At 39.1% G+C, this 19,728-nt stretch overlaps 2 protein-coding genes across 2 annotated transcripts in view; one reads left to right on the forward strand and one right to left on the reverse strand.

Annotated features, from left to right (window-relative positions):
- Window positions 1-648: 648 nt before the first annotated feature.
- Window positions 649-8,267, reverse strand: GNG5 (G protein subunit gamma 5). Its single transcript, XM_027114182.1, has 3 exons — window positions 8,054-8,267; window positions 4,335-4,479; window positions 649-863 (listed from the first exon to the last, which is right to left on the reverse strand). The coding sequence occupies exons 1-2, from the start codon at window positions 8,132-8,134 to the stop codon at window positions 4,354-4,356; spliced, it is 207 nt and encodes a 68-aa protein (XP_026969983.1). The 5' UTR covers window positions 8,135-8,267; the 3' UTR covers window positions 649-863; window positions 4,335-4,353.
- Window positions 8,268-8,382: 115 nt separating this feature from the next.
- The window catches only part of SPATA1 (spermatogenesis associated 1), a 45,214-nt gene continuing 33,868 nt past the window's right edge, over window positions 8,383-19,728 (forward strand). Inside the window, 2 exon segments of the mRNA XM_027114181.1 lie at window positions 8,383-8,494; window positions 15,084-15,259. Of these exon segments, the coding sequence (XP_026969982.1) occupies window positions 15,224-15,259 (36 nt within the window). The 5' untranslated portion in view covers window positions 8,383-8,494; window positions 15,084-15,223.

Here is a 19,728-nt window from a genome sequence, read left to right on the forward strand (position 1 = left end):
ATGTTTCTAGGCTGTTTTAACATTTCCTTAAGCCTTTCAAGAAGGGTAGAAATTTTTAAAGCAAAGTGTTTTGCCAAGGACTAAAAGCAAAAGTTGCAAATTATTGATGCTAATCTTTGGTTCCCTTTTCCTTGGTACTTCTTTACCTCATTACATTGTACTGTATTGTACCTCGGGCTCTGAAATTTTTCTCTTCCATCTTGTAATGGAATTCTTATATATCTAGTCTTTACTGTCCTTACTAGGAGAGCCATGTGTTATGAAGTAAATAACTTCTAGGTGTAATGGTAATACCCCACAAAGTAGTTCATTAGAAAACAAAGTTAACCCTGTAAATAACTCATCAATAGAAACTAGTATTCGTAAAGCAATTATACTCCAATAAAGATGTTAAAAAAAAAAAAAAAATAGAAACTAGTATTATTAGCAGCCTCCTCCTGACCTTAAAAGAACAAATTTGCAACTTACCTTTAATTCTCTAACAGTCTTGCAAATGTATGGCATAAAGTTATGTGAGATGAGCTGCTGGAACAAACACTAAAAATTTTAACCCCTTAAAGATGATGGGGAAATTGTCATTTTGCTCTTAGGTGTTCAAAACAAATTAATATTATACATAGTATATTTAATACCAGTAATTAATCCAAAAACTTTTATACTAAGTATTTTATTGTATGCTGCCACCAGTGTATATAAAATAATTACCCTTGTGAAACAGAAATTCATGAATATTCAGAGAGGTAGACTGACAAAAGTAGAAGTTTGTATAGTATGGCACATGTTATAGAGACAGGCTTTTGTACAGGCTTCAGATTTAGCTTTCCTTTGAATATTCACCGGTTTATGAAAAGTGGTTTAAAAACCTGAAATGAAAAAACAAAAAAACCCAGTGAATTAGGGTAAAGTATCATAAGAACAATAGCTTTTTTTCTGAATAGCAGTACATCTTACATTACATTTAAGGTATTCATCTGAATGTCAGCTTATAAAATGCTTTCAATTAAACTAAGCCTGTTTAAAAAAGAAAAAAAAAAAAACAAACAGACATCACAGGGTTTCTAGGGAAAAAAATGAGAAACAGGATAGAAAATGCCTGTGGTGTAAAATGTAACTTTCTCTTAACCACTCTCAAGTATATATATATAACTTATGATTTATAACCACTCTCAAGTATATGTAACTTAGGGTTTAGAAATAAACAGACTTAAAGTTTGACTTGCCAATATCATTGCCAAAATACACTCTGGATCCGAATTTTTAAAGAGGTTAATATAAAAATCTCTGAAGTTGAGAAATATCTGAACACCTCTAGGAAATGAGCAATAGTATCGAGGAGAGCAAGATGCAATCCCTTCTATTTACCCACATAAACCTATATACAAAGAGAAATGTGTACATGGATATTGACTATAGTAATGGTTTAACAGCAGAGGACTGGAAGTAGCCTAAATGCAACTCAATAAGCCAATGGATAAATAAACTAAGGTTCATACACATGACAGAATACTATACAGCAATTAAAACGACAAAACAATCTATGGATTAACACGAATCTCAAAAGTAATGCAGTAATAGCTGTTCCTTAAAAATAATACCTATGTTTTAAAACTATAAAACAATAAATATATATAAAAAGTAAAAACAGGGGCATAACAACTTCAGGTTTAGTCATCTATATGGAAAGGTGGGAAAAGTATCTTTTATTTCTTGAAAGTTGGGAACCCTGGCAGTCCAGTGGTTAGGACTTGGGGCTTTCACTGCCAAGGGCCAGGGTTCAATCCCTGATCTGGGAACTGAGATCCCACAAGCCACACAAAGCAACCAAAAAAAAAAAAACGGTAAACCATTTAATTCAGGAGAGTAGACACCTGGTTTTTTATACTTAGTTAAAAATTTCTGTTACTTCATTACAAAAATGTTCAAGAAGCATAAACAAAATCAGTGTTGAAAAAAACAATGTGTAGCCTCAGTTAATCAATGCAAATTACAAAAATGAGATAGGCAGAAGAAAGTAGCAAAGAATCTGAGATCTGTTTGGCAAGGGCTCAGCAAAAAAGTACTCTTAAGCTCCAGGTGGAATAGCAAAGTTTAATTTGGCAGTTTTCAAGGTTATTACATTTTAAATGTCATTCCTTATTGTTACTTCTGGGAATTTATCTTAAAGAAATGGGTAAAGTATACAATGGGTACCAAGATCTTCACCTCAGTGTATCCTCAGATTTGGAAACCTCAATATTCGATGAAGTATAATTTAACTTATAGTACAACCACATTTACAAGGACTATTAAATGAGAGCACCAAATCCTAACCTCTAGACCACCAGGGAACTTACAAAGACTATTAAATGAAATAAGAAAATTCAAGTGTAGAAAAAAACTGTGCATACTATGATCACTATTTTTCAATGATTGTTTTTTTCTCTTAAAAGGAAGTATCTGTTAACAGTGGTTATTTCTAGGTATGTGGATCATGATAACTTCTATTTTAATACCTTGTACTATCTGTTGCTAAATTATCTATGCTTTTAAAAAAGTTATATAAATATATAGACTTAAATATAAGACTTAAATACAGACTCTTTGCATCCATGCCACTCAGTGTGCCTAGGACAACCAACATCAGCATAACATCCCAGACCTACTTTCAAGTTTGAGAAGAAATGCTTTTACATCCAAATATTCTTTTCCTAGCCAAAAGTGTTTCAAATCATAATATCCACAAAGCTAAGGGCTTATTATACTGCCAAAATTAACAGCCATTATTTTACTTTGAAATCTAGATTCTTATCCCAACCATATTTTAACCTTGAGCAACTCATTAAACACTTATCTGCAGACTCCTATGAAATGAAACTATTAACAGCCAATTAAGAAGCCAGGCTTAACAGTATTTTAAATGAAAATAAACACTTTGTGAAGAGAATACAAGAGGAACCGTAAAAATATGAAATTTCCCAAAACTGCCATGAAGAATTAATACTGCCAGGAGCAAACGACTTTTAACCTGTTAAATATGAAGGTGCTAGACTTAAAAAGAATTACTTCCCTTAAACTCAAAGGCGGGGTTTTTTTTTTTTCCCTGTGTTTCGAAAATCTTAACCAATTCAACCAATCATTGTATTTACTGGAAACATGTACTTATACAAACTTCCTGGACACTCCCAAGTCTACAAAGTTTAATTAGGGAGGGCACAACTGTGTAACATGGTATTTTAGGAAGCAGCTTCCTGCACTTGGAGGAGTCAGAATGTCTGTAGATGGTGTGTGCCATACACAGTCTTTTTTTTTTGAAGCACTATTTAAGTTTGCTTCTCGTAGGTCAATATGAGTAAATGCTCTGACAAAAGTCCTATGGATTTATGAAGGTAGTACCCTTGGGTTACATTTTCAATTATCCACATCATGTTTTCTCGTCACATCTCTTTTGGATTGATATATGTTTTTGCATACACTGACATTTGTTCTGTAAGTTACACGTTAACATATAAAAGTATGCTTTAAACCAGCCCAAAATTTAGTTTCTTAATCCTCTGAAAACCAATCCACTGTCTGCCACCATGAACATATATACTTCATTTCTCTCATTTTATCTTTACCTAACAACAATAAAATTAAAACCTGTTGTTCCCCAGTCCAAATGCCAACACCATGTCAGCTTATTCGGCTATCTCTTCAGTTTCTCTTGCATTCACAACTCCCAATTATTTGCTATGCTGTTCTATTAGATAATCATTAATCCAAATCAGTTGATAGTACTTCAAAAGCCACCACCATGAACACTGCAGATTTTTTTTTAATGTCTAATTTTTTTTTTTTAATAATGTGCTGTTATTTACTGATTTATCCTCTTTTTTTTTTTGGCCGCACAGCATGTGGGATCTTAGTTTCCAGACCAGGGATCAAACCTGTGCATTGGAAGCACGGAGTCTTAACCACTGGACCAGCCAGGGTAGTCCAATGTCTAAATATTTGCTAGATACACAAAAATCAAACTAAACTAGTATTTGGGGGCACCAGAATACACCATTAGGCCAATGCTATAAAAGGTAACATGACTTGTCACAGCAGTGAAATTTTCTAGTAACTCCTATATCCTCTTTATGGTTATTAAATCCTCTACTTAATCCTTTATGGTAAAATAGAAACAATTAGTCTTTATGACTACTAAATCAGCAAATTTCATCAATCCTCACAAAACAAAGACTGGAAACTCTAAGTGCCAAACAAAAGTGTATGGGATGATTTTGCTCAACTTATAAGTGCTGCAAAGAAAGAGACCTGACTAGTTATCCCTACTGTGTGGGGCTTTGTTGTTTTAATTTAAGGAAACTTACCTTGCAAAGATTCATTTTACTACAAAAAGGAACAGACTTTCTGAGGTCTGAAGGGATTTGTACTTGAAGATACTCCAGTCAGCAGGGGGTCATGTTGAGCATTCTGCAGACAGAATTGTTTCAAATCTGCAGCTGCCTGCGAAACCTGTATATAACAAAGGGTGGGGGAAGTGGGTGGAAGGTGTTGACAATGTTTTAATGAAGTTTTTCTCAAATCTTCAAAAATACCTGCCAATAAACACTTCTCTTAACTCAAAAAAGAAATATACTAATTGAAGCTCCACAGTCATATACTGAGCTTTTATACTTAAAACACTGCATGTAAATAAGTACGAACAGTACAATTCTGTTTATTTGTAAAGCACAGCACATCCTGCTAGTTTATTAATAAATAGGTTGTTCTAGTGTAACCTTGAGGGTACTCAACATCTTGTCTTTTATTAAAAGCAGTACACAGGATATTATAGGTTAAAAAGTGTTAAAATGCTAGTAAACTATCACTCTGTCTTGAAAGCAGTATGGGAAATGGGAAAATGCTACTCTGAGTGAAGATCATGTTCAAAATCTGAACCATTCAGTTTATTGTTTTGGTATATGTACCATCAGCTGTTTAATGCTACAAAACTGGACAGTGACAGTTTCTGCTCAGGGTCATGTGACTGAAAGGCTGATTAGCAAACTTCAGTTTATTTTAACAACTTTACCAAGCAGCCTGCCTTTATGAAACTGTGTATGCCTTAAATGTGATTTAATAATTTTCATATATGTATGCAAAGCCATTTAAACAGGACTTAGGAACTTCTGTGGCTTCATAGTTAAAATAACTTTATATCATGTATCACTTAAACATCTACTATTTGTATATATTCTGGTAAGGTGTGATACAGGACACCAAAACAATAAACTGAATAGTTCAGATATATAACATGAATGACTAAAGGATGCCTCAAATACATACAATATCCTAACTCTTGAATTGAGGTTTAAGAAGATGGAGAAGATAATCATTTATTTTATTGTTTTAACTTCCCTTAAGGAGGGTGAGAACAGGTGTCCAGTCTGGCTGGGTAATATTTAGCCTTTGAAAGGGAGCTTAGGGCATCACAAATGCTCTCTACAAAGAACTTCTGCACATGACAGCTGTACCCCAGACATTAACCTGATAAAAGGATCCATCATCATGAGATGAATCTAAACTCTTCTTGGAATCTAATTTATATGTTTGGCTTATATACCAATCCAGGGTAATGAGTTCCATGAATTTATTTAGCAACTGTGTGAGTAAACAGTTTATAAATTCCTGGTACCAAGTACTATAACAAATGGGTACCCTGCTCCCCTAAAAGGTGTAGCTACAGTGGGGGAATGGTGGTATAATTTTTCACTGTTGTATAACATGGTTTCATTCATTCACATTAACCAGCAGTAAAGAATGTGTTAATTATCTGCCTAAAGTGTAGGTAGGCGCCAGCTTAACTCCCTTTCACAAACTTCTCATCACCTCTATGTGCCAAATATAATTTTAGGGACTGAGAATATGTAAGAACAGCCAGATCCCTGCTGTTATGGAGCTAACAGTTCAGATGAAAAGAGACAAGGTGCTCTGCAGAAAAACAAGTGTTTTTTTAGATCAGGACCTAAGAGAAAGTGTCTTTGAGGAGGTGACATTTAAATTGAGATCTCAGTGACAAGAGATCAGCCAAGTGACCATCAGTGAGAAAATGATCAGTGACAATTCCAATCAGTGGGAAAATGGACACAAAGGCTTAAAACTCTAACAAGCTTCTAGCCCCTATGGCACTGTAATAATCACCATCCAGGAGGCTGAAACCCTATAATCCTGGCATAATAATCAGTGCCCTCTTTCAAAAGTGCCCTGGGTTAAGTGTATGGTTACCCAACAGTGGGAGAGTCTGTCAAGCATTTGTGATAGTTTCTATCAACTACTCAAACATAAAGGTTTAAAAAGTAAAGCTGTGGTAATTCGAAAGTAAAATATCACTACAAAAGCATCTAGCATAGAGTCATGGGTAAAACAGAAGCAAAAATGAAATTGAACTAACCACATTTTGCAACATGTCTAATGAAAAGCTCATTTAAAGTCCCATGGTGTAATGCCTCCTCTCCTTGCTACACACAGCCCTGGCATCAGACAAACAGATTTCTAAATAAAACCAAATCACTTGTGGTGCCTTTAATGATTCCGACGAAAACCCTCCTAAGAATAGGAGGAAGGCATCATGCTGGGGAGTTATTGGAGGGGCTAGAGTTTTCATGGTAAAGCGTGAGCCTGAGGACTTCAACTCATTTTCTTTGGAGATTAGGGCTAAATACCCCTACTTAACACTTTCTGCTTTCAACCAGCATTTTTCCCCTCCCCCCATTTTTTTCTTTCCCGGGCCACTCCAATCTATGATAAAGACACGCCTGAAATAAGATAGTGATTTCAAAGTTAAATCCAGCCAAGACTAACCATAAATCACTGGAATGAGTTAAGTATCTGGAGATTAGAGAAATGGATTCGAGACAGCAATGGAGTTTACAACACTTAAAGGACAGGAAGAGAGGAGAATCCCACCCCAAGACTGATGGGAATTTCCCTTCCCTCCCGAGATGACCACAACTGAGTAAACTAGGTCCCTGACATTTCTACTTAAGGAAATGGGTAAATAGGAGACCATCTTACTCCACAAAACATTTCAGGGGGAAGTAAAAACTAGCCTAATGAGTACAGAATCAAATCATCTTGGAAACTGGCTTTTTCTTTCAACAGAGTGCATGCTTTATACTCTTCTGTTTCTTTTTTAATTACAAGTGTTTCACACGTAAACTGACCCGCACCAGAAAGAAGCCAATCCACGCAGGATTTAAAAAATCAGGAAACTCGAAATAGCACTTGAACATCAGGTTGTCATATCACCAGACACAAAAGGCTTTTTCCCCAAAGTAAATACCCCAGGACAAGATCAATGCTAAACAGATGCCAAAATAAATAAAACTGGTCCACCCTAATTACTTTTTCGGGTACGCGCAGACCAGTAGATATACCCAAAGTCACAACACAGCAAACGGTGCCAAACAGATACGAAATGCACGCTTTGTACGAGGCTGTACAGGGCACCAGTGGTAACCTTAGACATTGAGAACGTTTCCAAAACAGGCTTCTTTAAAGTTATGCAAGAATTCGTTTTCAAGTGTGTGTTCGGTGAATGAGAGGAGCTGGAAGTAAGACTCTACTACTAAAGGGAGTGGATTTGGGAAAGTTCTGAAATGCAAAGAAAAAATACTTCTAAATCAAAAGTCGGATAAAACCCCGTCGGGTGACAAAAAACAGAGGAGCTGGTCGAGAGGGCCGGGAAGGGTGCGGACTGTGCGCGGAGGAACAGCTGTTGGCGAGCACGGCCGCGGAGTCACTACGGGGGGAGGGAGACGGAGAGGAGGGCCGGAATGCGGAAAGCCGCTGTTCAAGCCAGGGCCAGCTCGCCTTGGAAAGTCTTGGGGCGGAAGGGCACACTAACCTGCCCCCCAAACCACAGCGCCGACCCGCGCCGCTACTTTTCTAAAGCTGGCCGCCGAGATCGCCGCCGCCGAGAGCGCGTCCTCCCTAGGGGTGGCGAGAGCCGGACGCGAGCCTCGCCCGCCGCGCCAGCTCGCCTGCCGGATTCCCCCCGCCACCTCCCCCGCCCTCCCCTCCCCCTCAGCCGCCCGCCCCCGCTCACCTTCACGCGGTTGAGCCCGGCCTCCAGCCGGAGTTGTTGAACCACTTTCTTCATAGCGGCGACGCTGGAGGAACCAGACATGGCGCACGCGATAGCTGGGCAGATCGGCAATCCGTCGGTGGATCGGTGGTGGGTCCGCAGGGCCAGACGGCGGGACGGCGGGGCGGCGGGTCTGCTGAGCGGGGGGCGGGGCTCGGAACTTTGTCTCTAAGTTTCCGGTTCTTTGCCCCGTGGCTCCACCCGCGGCGCGCATGCGCGCCCTTCTCCGCCTTCTGTTTCGGCTCCTCACTCGGATGGGAGCCCGAGCCTCAGGGGGGTGAGGGGAGAGCTGGGAGCGAGAAGGGGTGGAGCGGATGGTGGGCGCGGCAGCTGCGGGATGCTAACGCGACCAGACACCCATCCTCTCCGCTCTCCCTCTCTGGAGAGGATGATTTGGGAGAGGTAAGGAAAGAGCTTGTCGTTATCCTCCAAGACCCGAGGGGACCGGTGAGAGAAGTCAGATATTGAGGGACTTTGTAAAAGGCCTGGTGGCGGGACGACGAGGCGGTTCCTGTTTTCCTGACGGAGTTGGCGGCAGAGGTTGAGGGAAGGGAAGGGGAGAGCCTTACCGAGGCGTAAGAGCTAGAAATACGGGCTTGAGTCACTGGCACTCTGTCCCCTTAGAGACGCATCCCTGAGTGACCCAAGTTTGTCCAACGGGCGGCCCATCCGCAGCCCGCTTCCCCATCGTCGGACCCCAATAGGAGTAGATGCAAGGTTAGGGACCTCAACAGCAAAAAAAAAAATTGACTCTTCTCTTTAGTGCTTAGCTATAAACATGAATTACCTATGTATCTCCTCAGCCGGCATCTCACTACTGGTTCAATCAGTCATTCTCTCTAGTCTTTATCTCTTTTTCTGTTGTGGTTTACAAATAATTACAGCTTTCTCATGACATGGGCTTGCTTCATGGATATGATACTGCTTCATGACTTCCCTTTATACATTCATTTTGCTTCAGTATTTACTAACTACATACTTGAATCTTGAGTTCTTCTCCCAATTTTAATTCCTAAGGGCTCATCTATACATGCCAGGCCACTTTGTCTCTGGCCAGCCAGGATTTGGTCTTTAGTATTGATACAGTCAGTAATAACAAAGGGAATTGTAGCTCAAAACACGGCTTGTTTGCTGTTCCTTTAGAAGGAATACTATAGGGGGGCAGTTTAATTTAGGATAATAGTAAAGCAGGTCTTGATTGCTCTATCTTGAGTTCACTTAATGAAAAATTTGTTCTGAGTTAGAATATCAAGTTTTTAATGCATCCAGAAAAATTGAAAGTTGCAGTCTCCCAGTTGGCATACTAGTTAATGAATGCCAGTATGCTGTATTTAATATAGATTATTACCATTAATTCTTATCTAATAAAGAAGTTGAGTTGTGCTTTGTTAGGTTCATAATTGAGACTAATAGTAGTACAATGTCAGAAAGAGCCTTTGGATAGATACAGAAATAGAAATATTTAATGTTTCCTTAAAGTACTAATGTATTTAAAATAGCGTTTGAGATGGTTAAAATGACAAATCACATTTTGTTTTAATTGTTGTAAAAAATTTATATAGGAAGTAATATGTGGAAATAATTTGATTTGAAAGATTGTGTGTCCCAGAATATAATCTTTTAATTTTGATACCATTAGAACAATTAGTGGAGTCTGATAGGATTTCATAGAGACGTAATCAGTACTAGATCACAGGAATTTTAAGTTCTGTCAGATTTAAATCACTATCTTAACATAAAGCAAAGCTTTGGAATTTTTTTTTTTTTTTTTTAAGAGAAAGAAGCACACTCCATAGACAGTGTGGGCCATCTCAGAAGGTGAAAGGCACCAGGGTATGGGGGTTGTCAGTTTTTATAGGGGTGGGTAATTTCGTAGGCTAATGAGTGGGAGGAGTATTCTAGCTGTTTTGGGGGAGGGGTGAGGATTTCCAGGATTGAGCCATGGCCCACTTTTTTTTTTTTTTTTTTTTTTTGCGGTACGCGGGCCTCTCACTGTTGTGGCCTCTCCCATTGTGGAGCACAGGCTCCGGATGCACAGGCTCAGTGGCCATGGCGCACGGGCCCAGCCACTCCGCGGCATGTGGGATCTTCCCGGACTGGGGCACGAACCCGTGTCCCCTGCATCGGCAGGCGGACTCTCAACCACTGCACCACCAGGGAAGCCCTGGCCCACTTTTTGACCTTTATGGTCAGCCTAGGAACTGTCATGGCGCCTGTGGGTGTGTCATTTAGCTTCCTGATGTGTTACAGTGGAAGTCAACTCATCCACCATCTTGGACCTATTTGGTTCTAATGAGTTTATGTTGTATCCTCCAGCTATGTCATTCTTTTTAAACGTTGTGCCCTGCCCCCTTCCTGTCTCATTCCCCACTCAGAGATTTCACTCCCATAATCTTATGGGAAGCAGAGGGGTGATGGTCTTTCTGTAACTGCTTCAGGGCTGAGTAGAGGTGTCAACCCTGCCTGTCAGGGAGTAAAAATCTCTGGATGCCTGATCTAGAGACCCCAGGGGGCAGGACAGCTTCTTGTTTTGAGTTGGTGTGGACTGGAATCCTTGCATAGTCATCTTATGTGGGACTATTGTAACTACTTCTGTAGCCTTCCTGTGAATTTTCTTTTGTTTTTGAATTTTATTTTATTTTTTCATACAGTAGGTTCTTATTAGTCATCCATTTTATACACATCAGTGTATATATGTCAATCCCAATCTCCCAATTCGTCACACCCCCGCACCCTCTGCCGCTTTCCCCCTTTGGTGTCCATACGTTTGTTCTCTACATCTGTGTCTCAATTTCTGCCCTGCAAACCGGTTCCTCTGTACCGTTTTTCTAGGTTCCACATATATGTGTTAATACACAGTATTTGTTTTTCTCTTTCTGACTTACTTCACTCTGTATGACAGTCTCTAGATTCATCCACGTCTCTACAAATGACCCAATCTTCTTCTTTTTTTTTTTTTCTTTTTTTTTTGCGGTACGCGGGCCTCTCACTGTTGTGGCCTCTCCCGTTGCGGAGCACAGGCTCTGGACACGCAAGCTCAGCGGCCATGGCTCACGGGCCCAGCCGCTCCGCGGCATGTGGGATCTTCCCGGACCGGGGCACGAACCCGTGTCCCCTGCATTGGCAGGTGGACTCTCAACCACTGCGCCACCAGGGAAGCCCGACCCAATCTTCTTGAAGAGGAAGCACTTTTGTAACAGCATCAGAGTACAAGGATAACTGTCTATAAATGACAAGACTTAAAAGGCATGGTTAAACATCTTATTACAGTGTAATCCATAAAGAAGTGACAGACAACATTTTAAGATGACAGCTAGAACTATAGCATTAGACCAGGACATATCCAAATTCCAGAAACTATATAATTTTTAGAATGTCTGTGTTAATATCATTCATCTATACAGTATATCTTAAGTAGGTTAATCGCTCGTGTGATAATGCTCTCTATGTAATTTAACATACCAAATAATACTGGTTAAATATTTCTCTCTGAGATGCCTCAGGGGCCCTCCAAAACATCCCAAAGTTAGCTGAAAGTCAAAAGAACTTTGATTAAAATTTGATATTTGGGAAGTTTCTCAAAAAGTTTCAACACTTGATCAAATAAGGTCATTGGTCACTGTGAGACAATACTTATTTGTTAACCAAAGTTACAAGAGATCTCAAAAGCAAATACAGATCACTTAAAGGCAAAGAAACTCACACAATATGTTATCAGAAACAGCATTCCAGGGACTTCCCTGGTGGCACAGTGGTTAAGAATCCGTCTGCCAATGCAGGGGACACGAATTTGAGCCCTGGTCCGGGAAGATCCCACATGCTGCGGAGCAACTAAGCTCATGCACCACAACTACTGAGCCTGCGCTCTAGAGCCCACGAGCCACAACTACTGAGTCCACACACCACAACTACTAAAGCCCACGTGCCCAGAGCCCGTGCTCCGCAACAAGAGAAGCCACCGCAATGAGAAGCCCGCGCACCGCAACAAAGACTAGACCCTGCTCGCTGCAACTAGAGAAAGCCCGCAGGCAGCAACGAAGACCCGATGCAGCCGAAAATAAGTACATAAAATAAATAAATTTATTAAAAGAAACAGTATTCCAAGAAAACCTTGTTCTTGGGACTTCCCTGGTGGCTCAGTGGTTGAGAATCCTCCTGTCAATGCAGGGGACATGGGTCTAATTCCCTGGTCTGGGAAGATCCCATGTGCCACGGAGCAACTAAGCCACAACTACTGAGCCTGTGTACCTAGAGCCCATGCTCTGCAGCAAGCGAAGCCCGTGCACCACAACAAAAAGTAGCCGTGGCTCAATGCAACTAGAGAAAGCCCACGTGCAGCAATGAAGACCCAATGCAACCCAAAATAAATAAATACATAAATAAATAACTTTTTTTTTTTTAAAAAAAGGAAAACCTTGTTCTCTTAACGGAAAGAGAAACCAAATCCAAGACTTAGCTTACTCCCAACAAAATCCATTTACCCACCTAAATTCAATCCAATCTTAGAAAATCCTGATCATGCGTAACTCTTCAGTATTTTTTCATCCTCACGCCTTCTTTTTTTTTTTTTTAATTTATTTTATTTATTTTTGCTGTGTTGGGTCTTCGTTTCTGTGCGAGGGCTTTCTCTAGTTGTGGCAAGCGGGGGCCACTCTTCACCGCGGTGTGCGGGCCTCTCACTATCGCGGCCTCTCTTGTTGCGGAGCACAGGCTCCAGACGCGCAGGCTCATTAGTTGTGGCTCTCGGGCCTAGTTGCTCTTCGGCATGTGGGATCCTCCCAGACCAGGGCTCGAACCCGTGTCCCCTGCATTAGCAGGCAGATTCTCAACCACTGTGCCACCAGGGAAGCCCCCTCACGCCTTCTTTTACTGAAGACACATATCTAACTTTGCTTAAAAATCTTTCCACATTGGGTTACTTTTCTTACTGACAAATTTGCAATAGATATAATAAAGTCTAGTAAACCTAAGTACAACAGAAATATTGTACAATATTATACTTAACATTGACGACTCTAAAGACTTGTCTATATTAATGAAGCCAACAAGCTTAAGCCACCTTCAATACCAGATATCAGTTTAGTACTGAATATTTTCCAGTACTACTGGGGCTACTCTTTGTTGCAGTGCGTGGGCTTCTCATTGCGGTGGCTTTTCTTGTTGCAGAGCATGGGCTCTAGGCACGCGGGCTTCAGTAGTTGAGGCGCACGGGCTTAGTTGCTCCTCGGCATGTGGGATCTTCGCAGACCAGGGCTCAAACTTGTGTTCCCTGCATCGGCTGATGGATTCATAACCACTGCGCCACCAGGTAAAATTCATTCTGGCCAGATTATTTTCTATTTCTGCGCTAATTTCCTTTAAGTCAGTGAAATGGAGCTCTTTTACTAATTACTTTTTGGCAATACCATACATCTAAGACACACATAGATACGTACGAACACACAAACACAGAGACCTCATTGTTCCCATTCCAGAATTTCAGCCATGAGCCAGGTACAGCAATGTAAAACCCATCAGTCTGCAAAAGAGGTTGGATTAAAATTGGGTTTCTGGCAGATATAATAAATCAAACTCACTTGTCTAGATGGCTAAACCCTTGTTAATAATATTTGTGGAAAAGATGCTTAAGATTTTTATTTGTCCTTGACAAGTTCCAATTTACCCCCTTTTTCAAAATCTGCATTTTAAAAAGATGGCAGAGATTAGGGTTCCTGGAGAAAACCAGGTCAGATATTTGCATCTCAAAGGCACAGGCAAGTTCCTCCTAGGATGACTGTTTCCCCTTTAATACTTACAAGTCTCTTAAGATAAATAGGGAAGCTTTTGGGAGTGATAAAAGGATTGGTGGGCTTTGGATTATTTTTGGAGCCATACCTCTGATTCTATAGAGACCAGATTTGTAAAACAAGGATAGTTTTGGTTTTTTTTTTTCTTTTTTTAAATAATTGGGTGGCTACCTCAATGATACTGAAAGACCGATATACCTATTAACCTATGTTGGAATGTTTTACTTTCCTCATTTAGCTTAGGGGAGAACGCCTCCCCCAAAATTTCTGTGAGGTACGGTTAGCTTAGACCAGTGGCTTCCCATTTTGGTACGCTAGTTACAACACTTTTGGGAATCCTCCCTAGGTTTAAGAATTTTTTTAATTATAGCCCTCAGTCAGGCCTTTGATCGGAGGAGGCTTGCCTACAGCCTCATGTGATCTCATATTTAAAGGTAGCCACACAATTTTCTTTTTTTTCTCCATTCCATTCCTATCCTGCAGCCACCCTCAGCTTGAATTTTAAGTTTTGTCAGATTTAAATCACTATCTTAATATAAAGCAAAGCTTTGGAATCTTGAAAAAACTTCTCTACTATTGGTATTATAGTATATCCCTAAGGATTGTCCCACTTTGATAATTCTTTTTTAGAGTAATAATTCTGCTACCTTATTTTTTAACTTTTATTATATATTTATATACTTTAAATTTTGTTGTGTATTCTTGTAAACTGTCATACATTTTCTGAGGGAAAACACAAGAAATAATACACAAACATAGGTACACAAACCTGATATACTTAAAGACTGATATTTTCATCTGGAATAATTGTTCACATTTATTATTATTGAGGTATCCAAGGCCAGGAAGAAATGTAAAGGGTAAAACAATTTTCATCATTTTACAGCATTTGTATAAGTTTAATCTTTCTACTTCCAAAAGTATATTTCTACTTTGTGTAAAACACTATATATATTTAACCTTAATTTTTGACCAAGAGAAAATGAATTGTTTAGAATAGTAAAAAATGTTCTAGTCACAAGTCTATTATAATTTACCACTTTACTTAGTTGTACGGGATATATGTTCATTTCATTGCAGTTACCAGCCCTACTTACTAGTAGTATATCTTTTTGAATTATTATAATAAGATTGTATACTTATCAAGTTTTCATTTTGAGTCTAAAGCCTTTTGTGTTTTTCTGTTTATTTTTTGAATGAATCAGAGACAGAAATGAGTGGAATGCTATCTTAAACAAGCCAAAAATCTGTTATAACCTTTATTAAATACTACTTCAATGAAGAAAGATTAAAAAAACCCTACAAAATTCCAACTGATAATTACCCCATTCAGACATTGGTGAATATGTCCCTCAGTCCAAGTCGACCTTCCTCATCAGAGGTAAGAAAATCTTTTTTACACTAAAATATAAGAAAAACCTGCTTATCATTGGTTTTGAAAAGTTTTGATAAAGCAAAAATATGGATTATATAAAGTATTAGATACCAACACCACTGTGAACCCAACTTTGTGTATCCCAGTACTTGATTACAGTTCTTGTATCTCTAAGGACCCCAATTATACTGGGACCTCCAATGCATTGATCCTATCACCTTTTTTTGTTTGTTTGTTTATTCCTCTTCTCAGGATGCCTTCCATGGCTGGCTTAAATATCACGGAGCACTCTTTTGGGGTTTTTTTGGAATTTTTGAATTTTATTTTATTTTTTTATACAGCAGGTTCTTATTAGTTATCTATTTTATACATATTAGTGTATACATGTCAATCCCAATCTCCCAGTTCATCCCACCCCCACCTCCACCCCCCACCACTTTCCCCCTTTGGTGTCCATACGTTTGTTCTCTACATCTTTGTCTCTATTTCTGCCCTGCAAATTCATGGAGCATTCTTGATCACTCTCTTGCACATACTTTTGACTCCTTGCCCTCTCTCATTTCACTGTAGTCCTTGACAAAACAAAAACCCTGCTTAATCTTCTTCACCTATTCTTCATATATACCTACAGTGGAACATGGCTGGAGGAAAATATACCAGCATAGGACTATTCTCATTTTAAATTAATGACCATGAATCTCAAGTGGAACTTTTTGCTAGTAGGCAATAAGACTATCTCCCACTCACTCATTCACTCTTCCACTATTCTAGATAACTATTTCATACCTTCTCAAACCCCCAATACCTTCTTCTCATTTTCACTTTAAATCAACTCCAGTCAAGCTTTCACTCTACTATTCCACCAAAACTGCTGTTAAATTCACCTTTACATTACTAAATCTATTGCTTAATTCTTATTCCATATATGCTTGATCTGTGTGTGCACAGTAGTTGACACTGTTGATCACTCTGTCTTCCTTGACATAATTCCTTCACTTAGCTTTTAGCATACACATTATCTTGGTTTTTCTTCTACATTCCTTGTTATTCATTTTCAGTCTTCTTTTTTGTGTCTTTTTCTTCTTCCTGTTCTCTTGATATTGGGGAATTTCAGGGGTCAGCTCTTTGCTCTCTTCTCTGTTTGCACTCATTGTGATCTCATCCAGTCTAGTAGCTTTTTTTGGGGGGGGGATTATTTCACTTTATTGTACCTTTAGTTCTTTTTTTTTTTTTCATTTTAACATCTTTATTGGAGTATAATTGCTTTACAATGGTATGTTAGTTTCAGCTTCACAACAAAATGAGTCAGTTATATATATACATATGTTCCCATATCTCTTCCCACTTGCGTCTCCCTCCCTCCCACCCTCCCTATCCCACCCCTCCGGGCTGTCACAAAGCACCGAGCTGATCTCCCTGTGCTATGCGGCTGCTTCCCACTAGCTATCTACCTTACATTTGGTAGTGTATATATGTCCATGCCTCTCTCTCGCTTTGTCACAGTTTACCCTACCCCCTCCCCATATCCTCAAGTCCATTCTCTAGAAGGTCTGTGTCTTTATTCCTGTTTCACCCCTAGGTTCTTCATGACATTTTTTTTCTTAAATTCCATATATATGTGTTAGCATACGGTATTTGTCTCTCTCTTTCTGACTTACTTCACTCTGTATGACAGACTCAAGGTCTATCCACCTCATTACAAATAGCTCGATTTCGTTTCTTTTTATGGCTGAGTAATATTCCATTGTATATATGTGCCACATCTTCTTTATCTGTTCATCCGATGATGGACACTCAGGTTGTTTCCATCTCCAGGCTATTGTAAATAGAGCTGCAATGAACATTTTGGTACATGACTCTTTTTGAATTATGGTTTTCTCAGGGTATATGCCCAGTAGTGGGATTGCTGGGTCATATGGTAGTTCTATTTGTAGTTTTTTAAGGAACCTCCATACTCTTCTCCACAGTGGCTGTATCAATTTACATTCCCATCAACAGTGTAAGAGGGTTCCCTTTTCTCCACACCCTCTCCAGCATTTATTGTTTGTAGATTTTTTGATGATGGCCATTCTGACTGGTGTGAGATGATATCTCATTGTAGTTTTGATTTGCATTTCTCTAATGATTAGTGATGTTGAGCATTCTTTCATGTGTTTGTTGGCACTCTGTATATCTTCTTTGGAGAAATGGCTATTTAGGTCTTCTGCCCATTTTTGGATTGGGTTGTTTGTTTTTTTGTTATTAAGCTGCATGAGCTGCTTATAAATTTTGGAGATTAATCCTTTGTCAGTTGCTTCATTTGCAAATATTTTCTCCCATTCTGAGGGTTGTCTTTTGGTCTTGTTTATGGTTTCCTTTGCTGCGCAAAAGCTTTGAAATTTCATTAGGTCCCATTTGTTTATTTTTGTTTTTATTTCCATTTCTCTAGGAGGTGGGTCAAAAAGGACTTTGCTGTGATTTATGTCATAGAGTGTCCTGCCTATGTTTTCCTCTAAGAGTTTGATAGTTTCTGGCCTTACATTTAGGTCTTTAATCCACCTTGAGCTTATCTTTGTGCATGGTGTTAGGGAGTGATCCAATCTCATACTTCTACATGTAGCTGTCCAATTTTCCCAGCACCACTTATTGAAGAGGCTGTCCTTTCTCCACTGTACATTCCTGCCTCCTTTATCAAAGATAAGGGGACCATGTGTGTGTGGGTTTATCTCCGGGCTTTCTATCCTGTTCCATTGATCTATATTTCTGTTTTTGTGCCAGTACCATACTGTCTTGATTACTGTAGCTTTGTAGTATAGTCTGAAGTCAGGAAGCCTGATTCCTCCAGCTCTGTTTTTCGTTCTCAAGATTGCTTTGGCTATTCGGGGTCTTTTGTGTTTCCATACAAATGTGAAATTTTTTGTTCTAGTTCTGTGAAAAATGCCAGTGGTAGTTTGATAGGGATTGCATTGAATCTGTAGATTGCTTTGGGTAGTAGAGTCATTTTCACAATGTTGATCCTTCCAATCCAAGAACATGGTATATCTCTCCATCTATTTGTATCATCTTTAATTTCTTTCATCTGTGTCTTATAATTTTCTGCATACAGGTCTTTTGTCTCTTTAGGTAGGTTTATTCCTAGATATTTTTTTCTTTTTGTTGCAATGATAAATGGGACTGTTTTCTTGATTTCACTTTCAGATTTTTCATCCTTAGTGTATCGGAATGCCAGATATTTCTGTGCATTAATTTTGTATCCTGCTACTTTACCAAATTCATTGATTAGCTCTAGTAGTTTTCTGGTAGCATCTTTAGGATTCTCTATGTATAGTATCATGTCATCTGCAAATAGTGACAGCTTTATTTCGTCTTTTCTGATTTGGATTCCTTTTATTTCCTTTTCTTCTCTGATTGCTGTGGCTAAAACTTCCAAAACGATGTTGAATAAGAGTGGTGAGAGTGGGCAACCTTGTCTTGTTCCTGATCTTAGAGGAAATGCTTTCAGTTTTTCACCATTGAGGACGATGTTGGCTGTGGGTTTGTCATATATGGCCTTTATTATGTTGAGGAAAGTTCCCTCTATGCCTACTTTCTGCAGGGTTTTTATCATAAATGGGTGTTGAATTTTGTCGAAAGTTTTCTCTGCATCTATTGAGATGATCATATGGTGTATCTCCTTCAATTTGTTAATATGGTGATTGATTTGCGTATATTGAAGAATCCTTGCATTCCTGGAATAAACCCCACTTGATCATGGTGTATGATCCGTTTAATGTGCTGTTGGATTCTGTTTGCTAGTATTTTGTTGAGGACTTTTGCATCTATGTTCATCAGTGATATTGGCCTGTAGTTTTCTTTCTTTGTGACATCCTTGTCTGGTTTTGGTATCAGGGTGATGGTGGCCTCATAGAATGAGTTGGGGAGTGTTCCTCCCTCTGCTATATTTTGGAAGAGTTTGAGAAGGATAGGTCATAGCTCTTCTCTAAATGTTTGACAGAATTCGCCTGTGAAGCCATCTGGTCCTGGGCTTTTGTTTGTTGGAAGATTTTGAATCACAGTTTCAATTTCAGTGCTTGTGATTGGTCTGTTCATATTTTCTATTTCTTCCTGATTCAGTCTTGGCAGGTTGTGCCTTTCTAAGAATTTGTCCATTTCTTCCAGGTTGTCCATTTTATTGACATAGAGTTGCTTGTAGTAATCTCTCATGATCTTTTGTATTTCTGCAGTGTCAGTTGTTACTTCTCCTTTTTCATTTCTAATTCTATTGATTTCAGTCATCTCCCTTTTTTTCTTGATGAGTCTGGCTAATGGTTTATCAATTTTGTTTATCCTTTCAAAAAACCAGCTTTTAGTTTTATTGATCTTTGCTATCGTTTCCTTCACTTCTTTTTCATTTATTTCTGATCTGATTTTTATGATTTCTTTCCTTCTGCTCACTTCGGGGTTTTTTTGTTCTTTCTCTAATTGCTTTAGGTGCAAGGTTAGGTTGCTTATTCGAG

This window comes from Aethalodelphis obliquidens, unplaced genomic scaffold (assembly GCF_003676395.1).
Source record: "Aethalodelphis obliquidens isolate GAN/ISIS:26980383/991018 unplaced genomic scaffold, ASM367639v1 scaffold13, whole genome shotgun sequence".
NCBI lineage: Eukaryota > Metazoa > Chordata > Mammalia > Artiodactyla > Delphinidae > Aethalodelphis > Aethalodelphis obliquidens.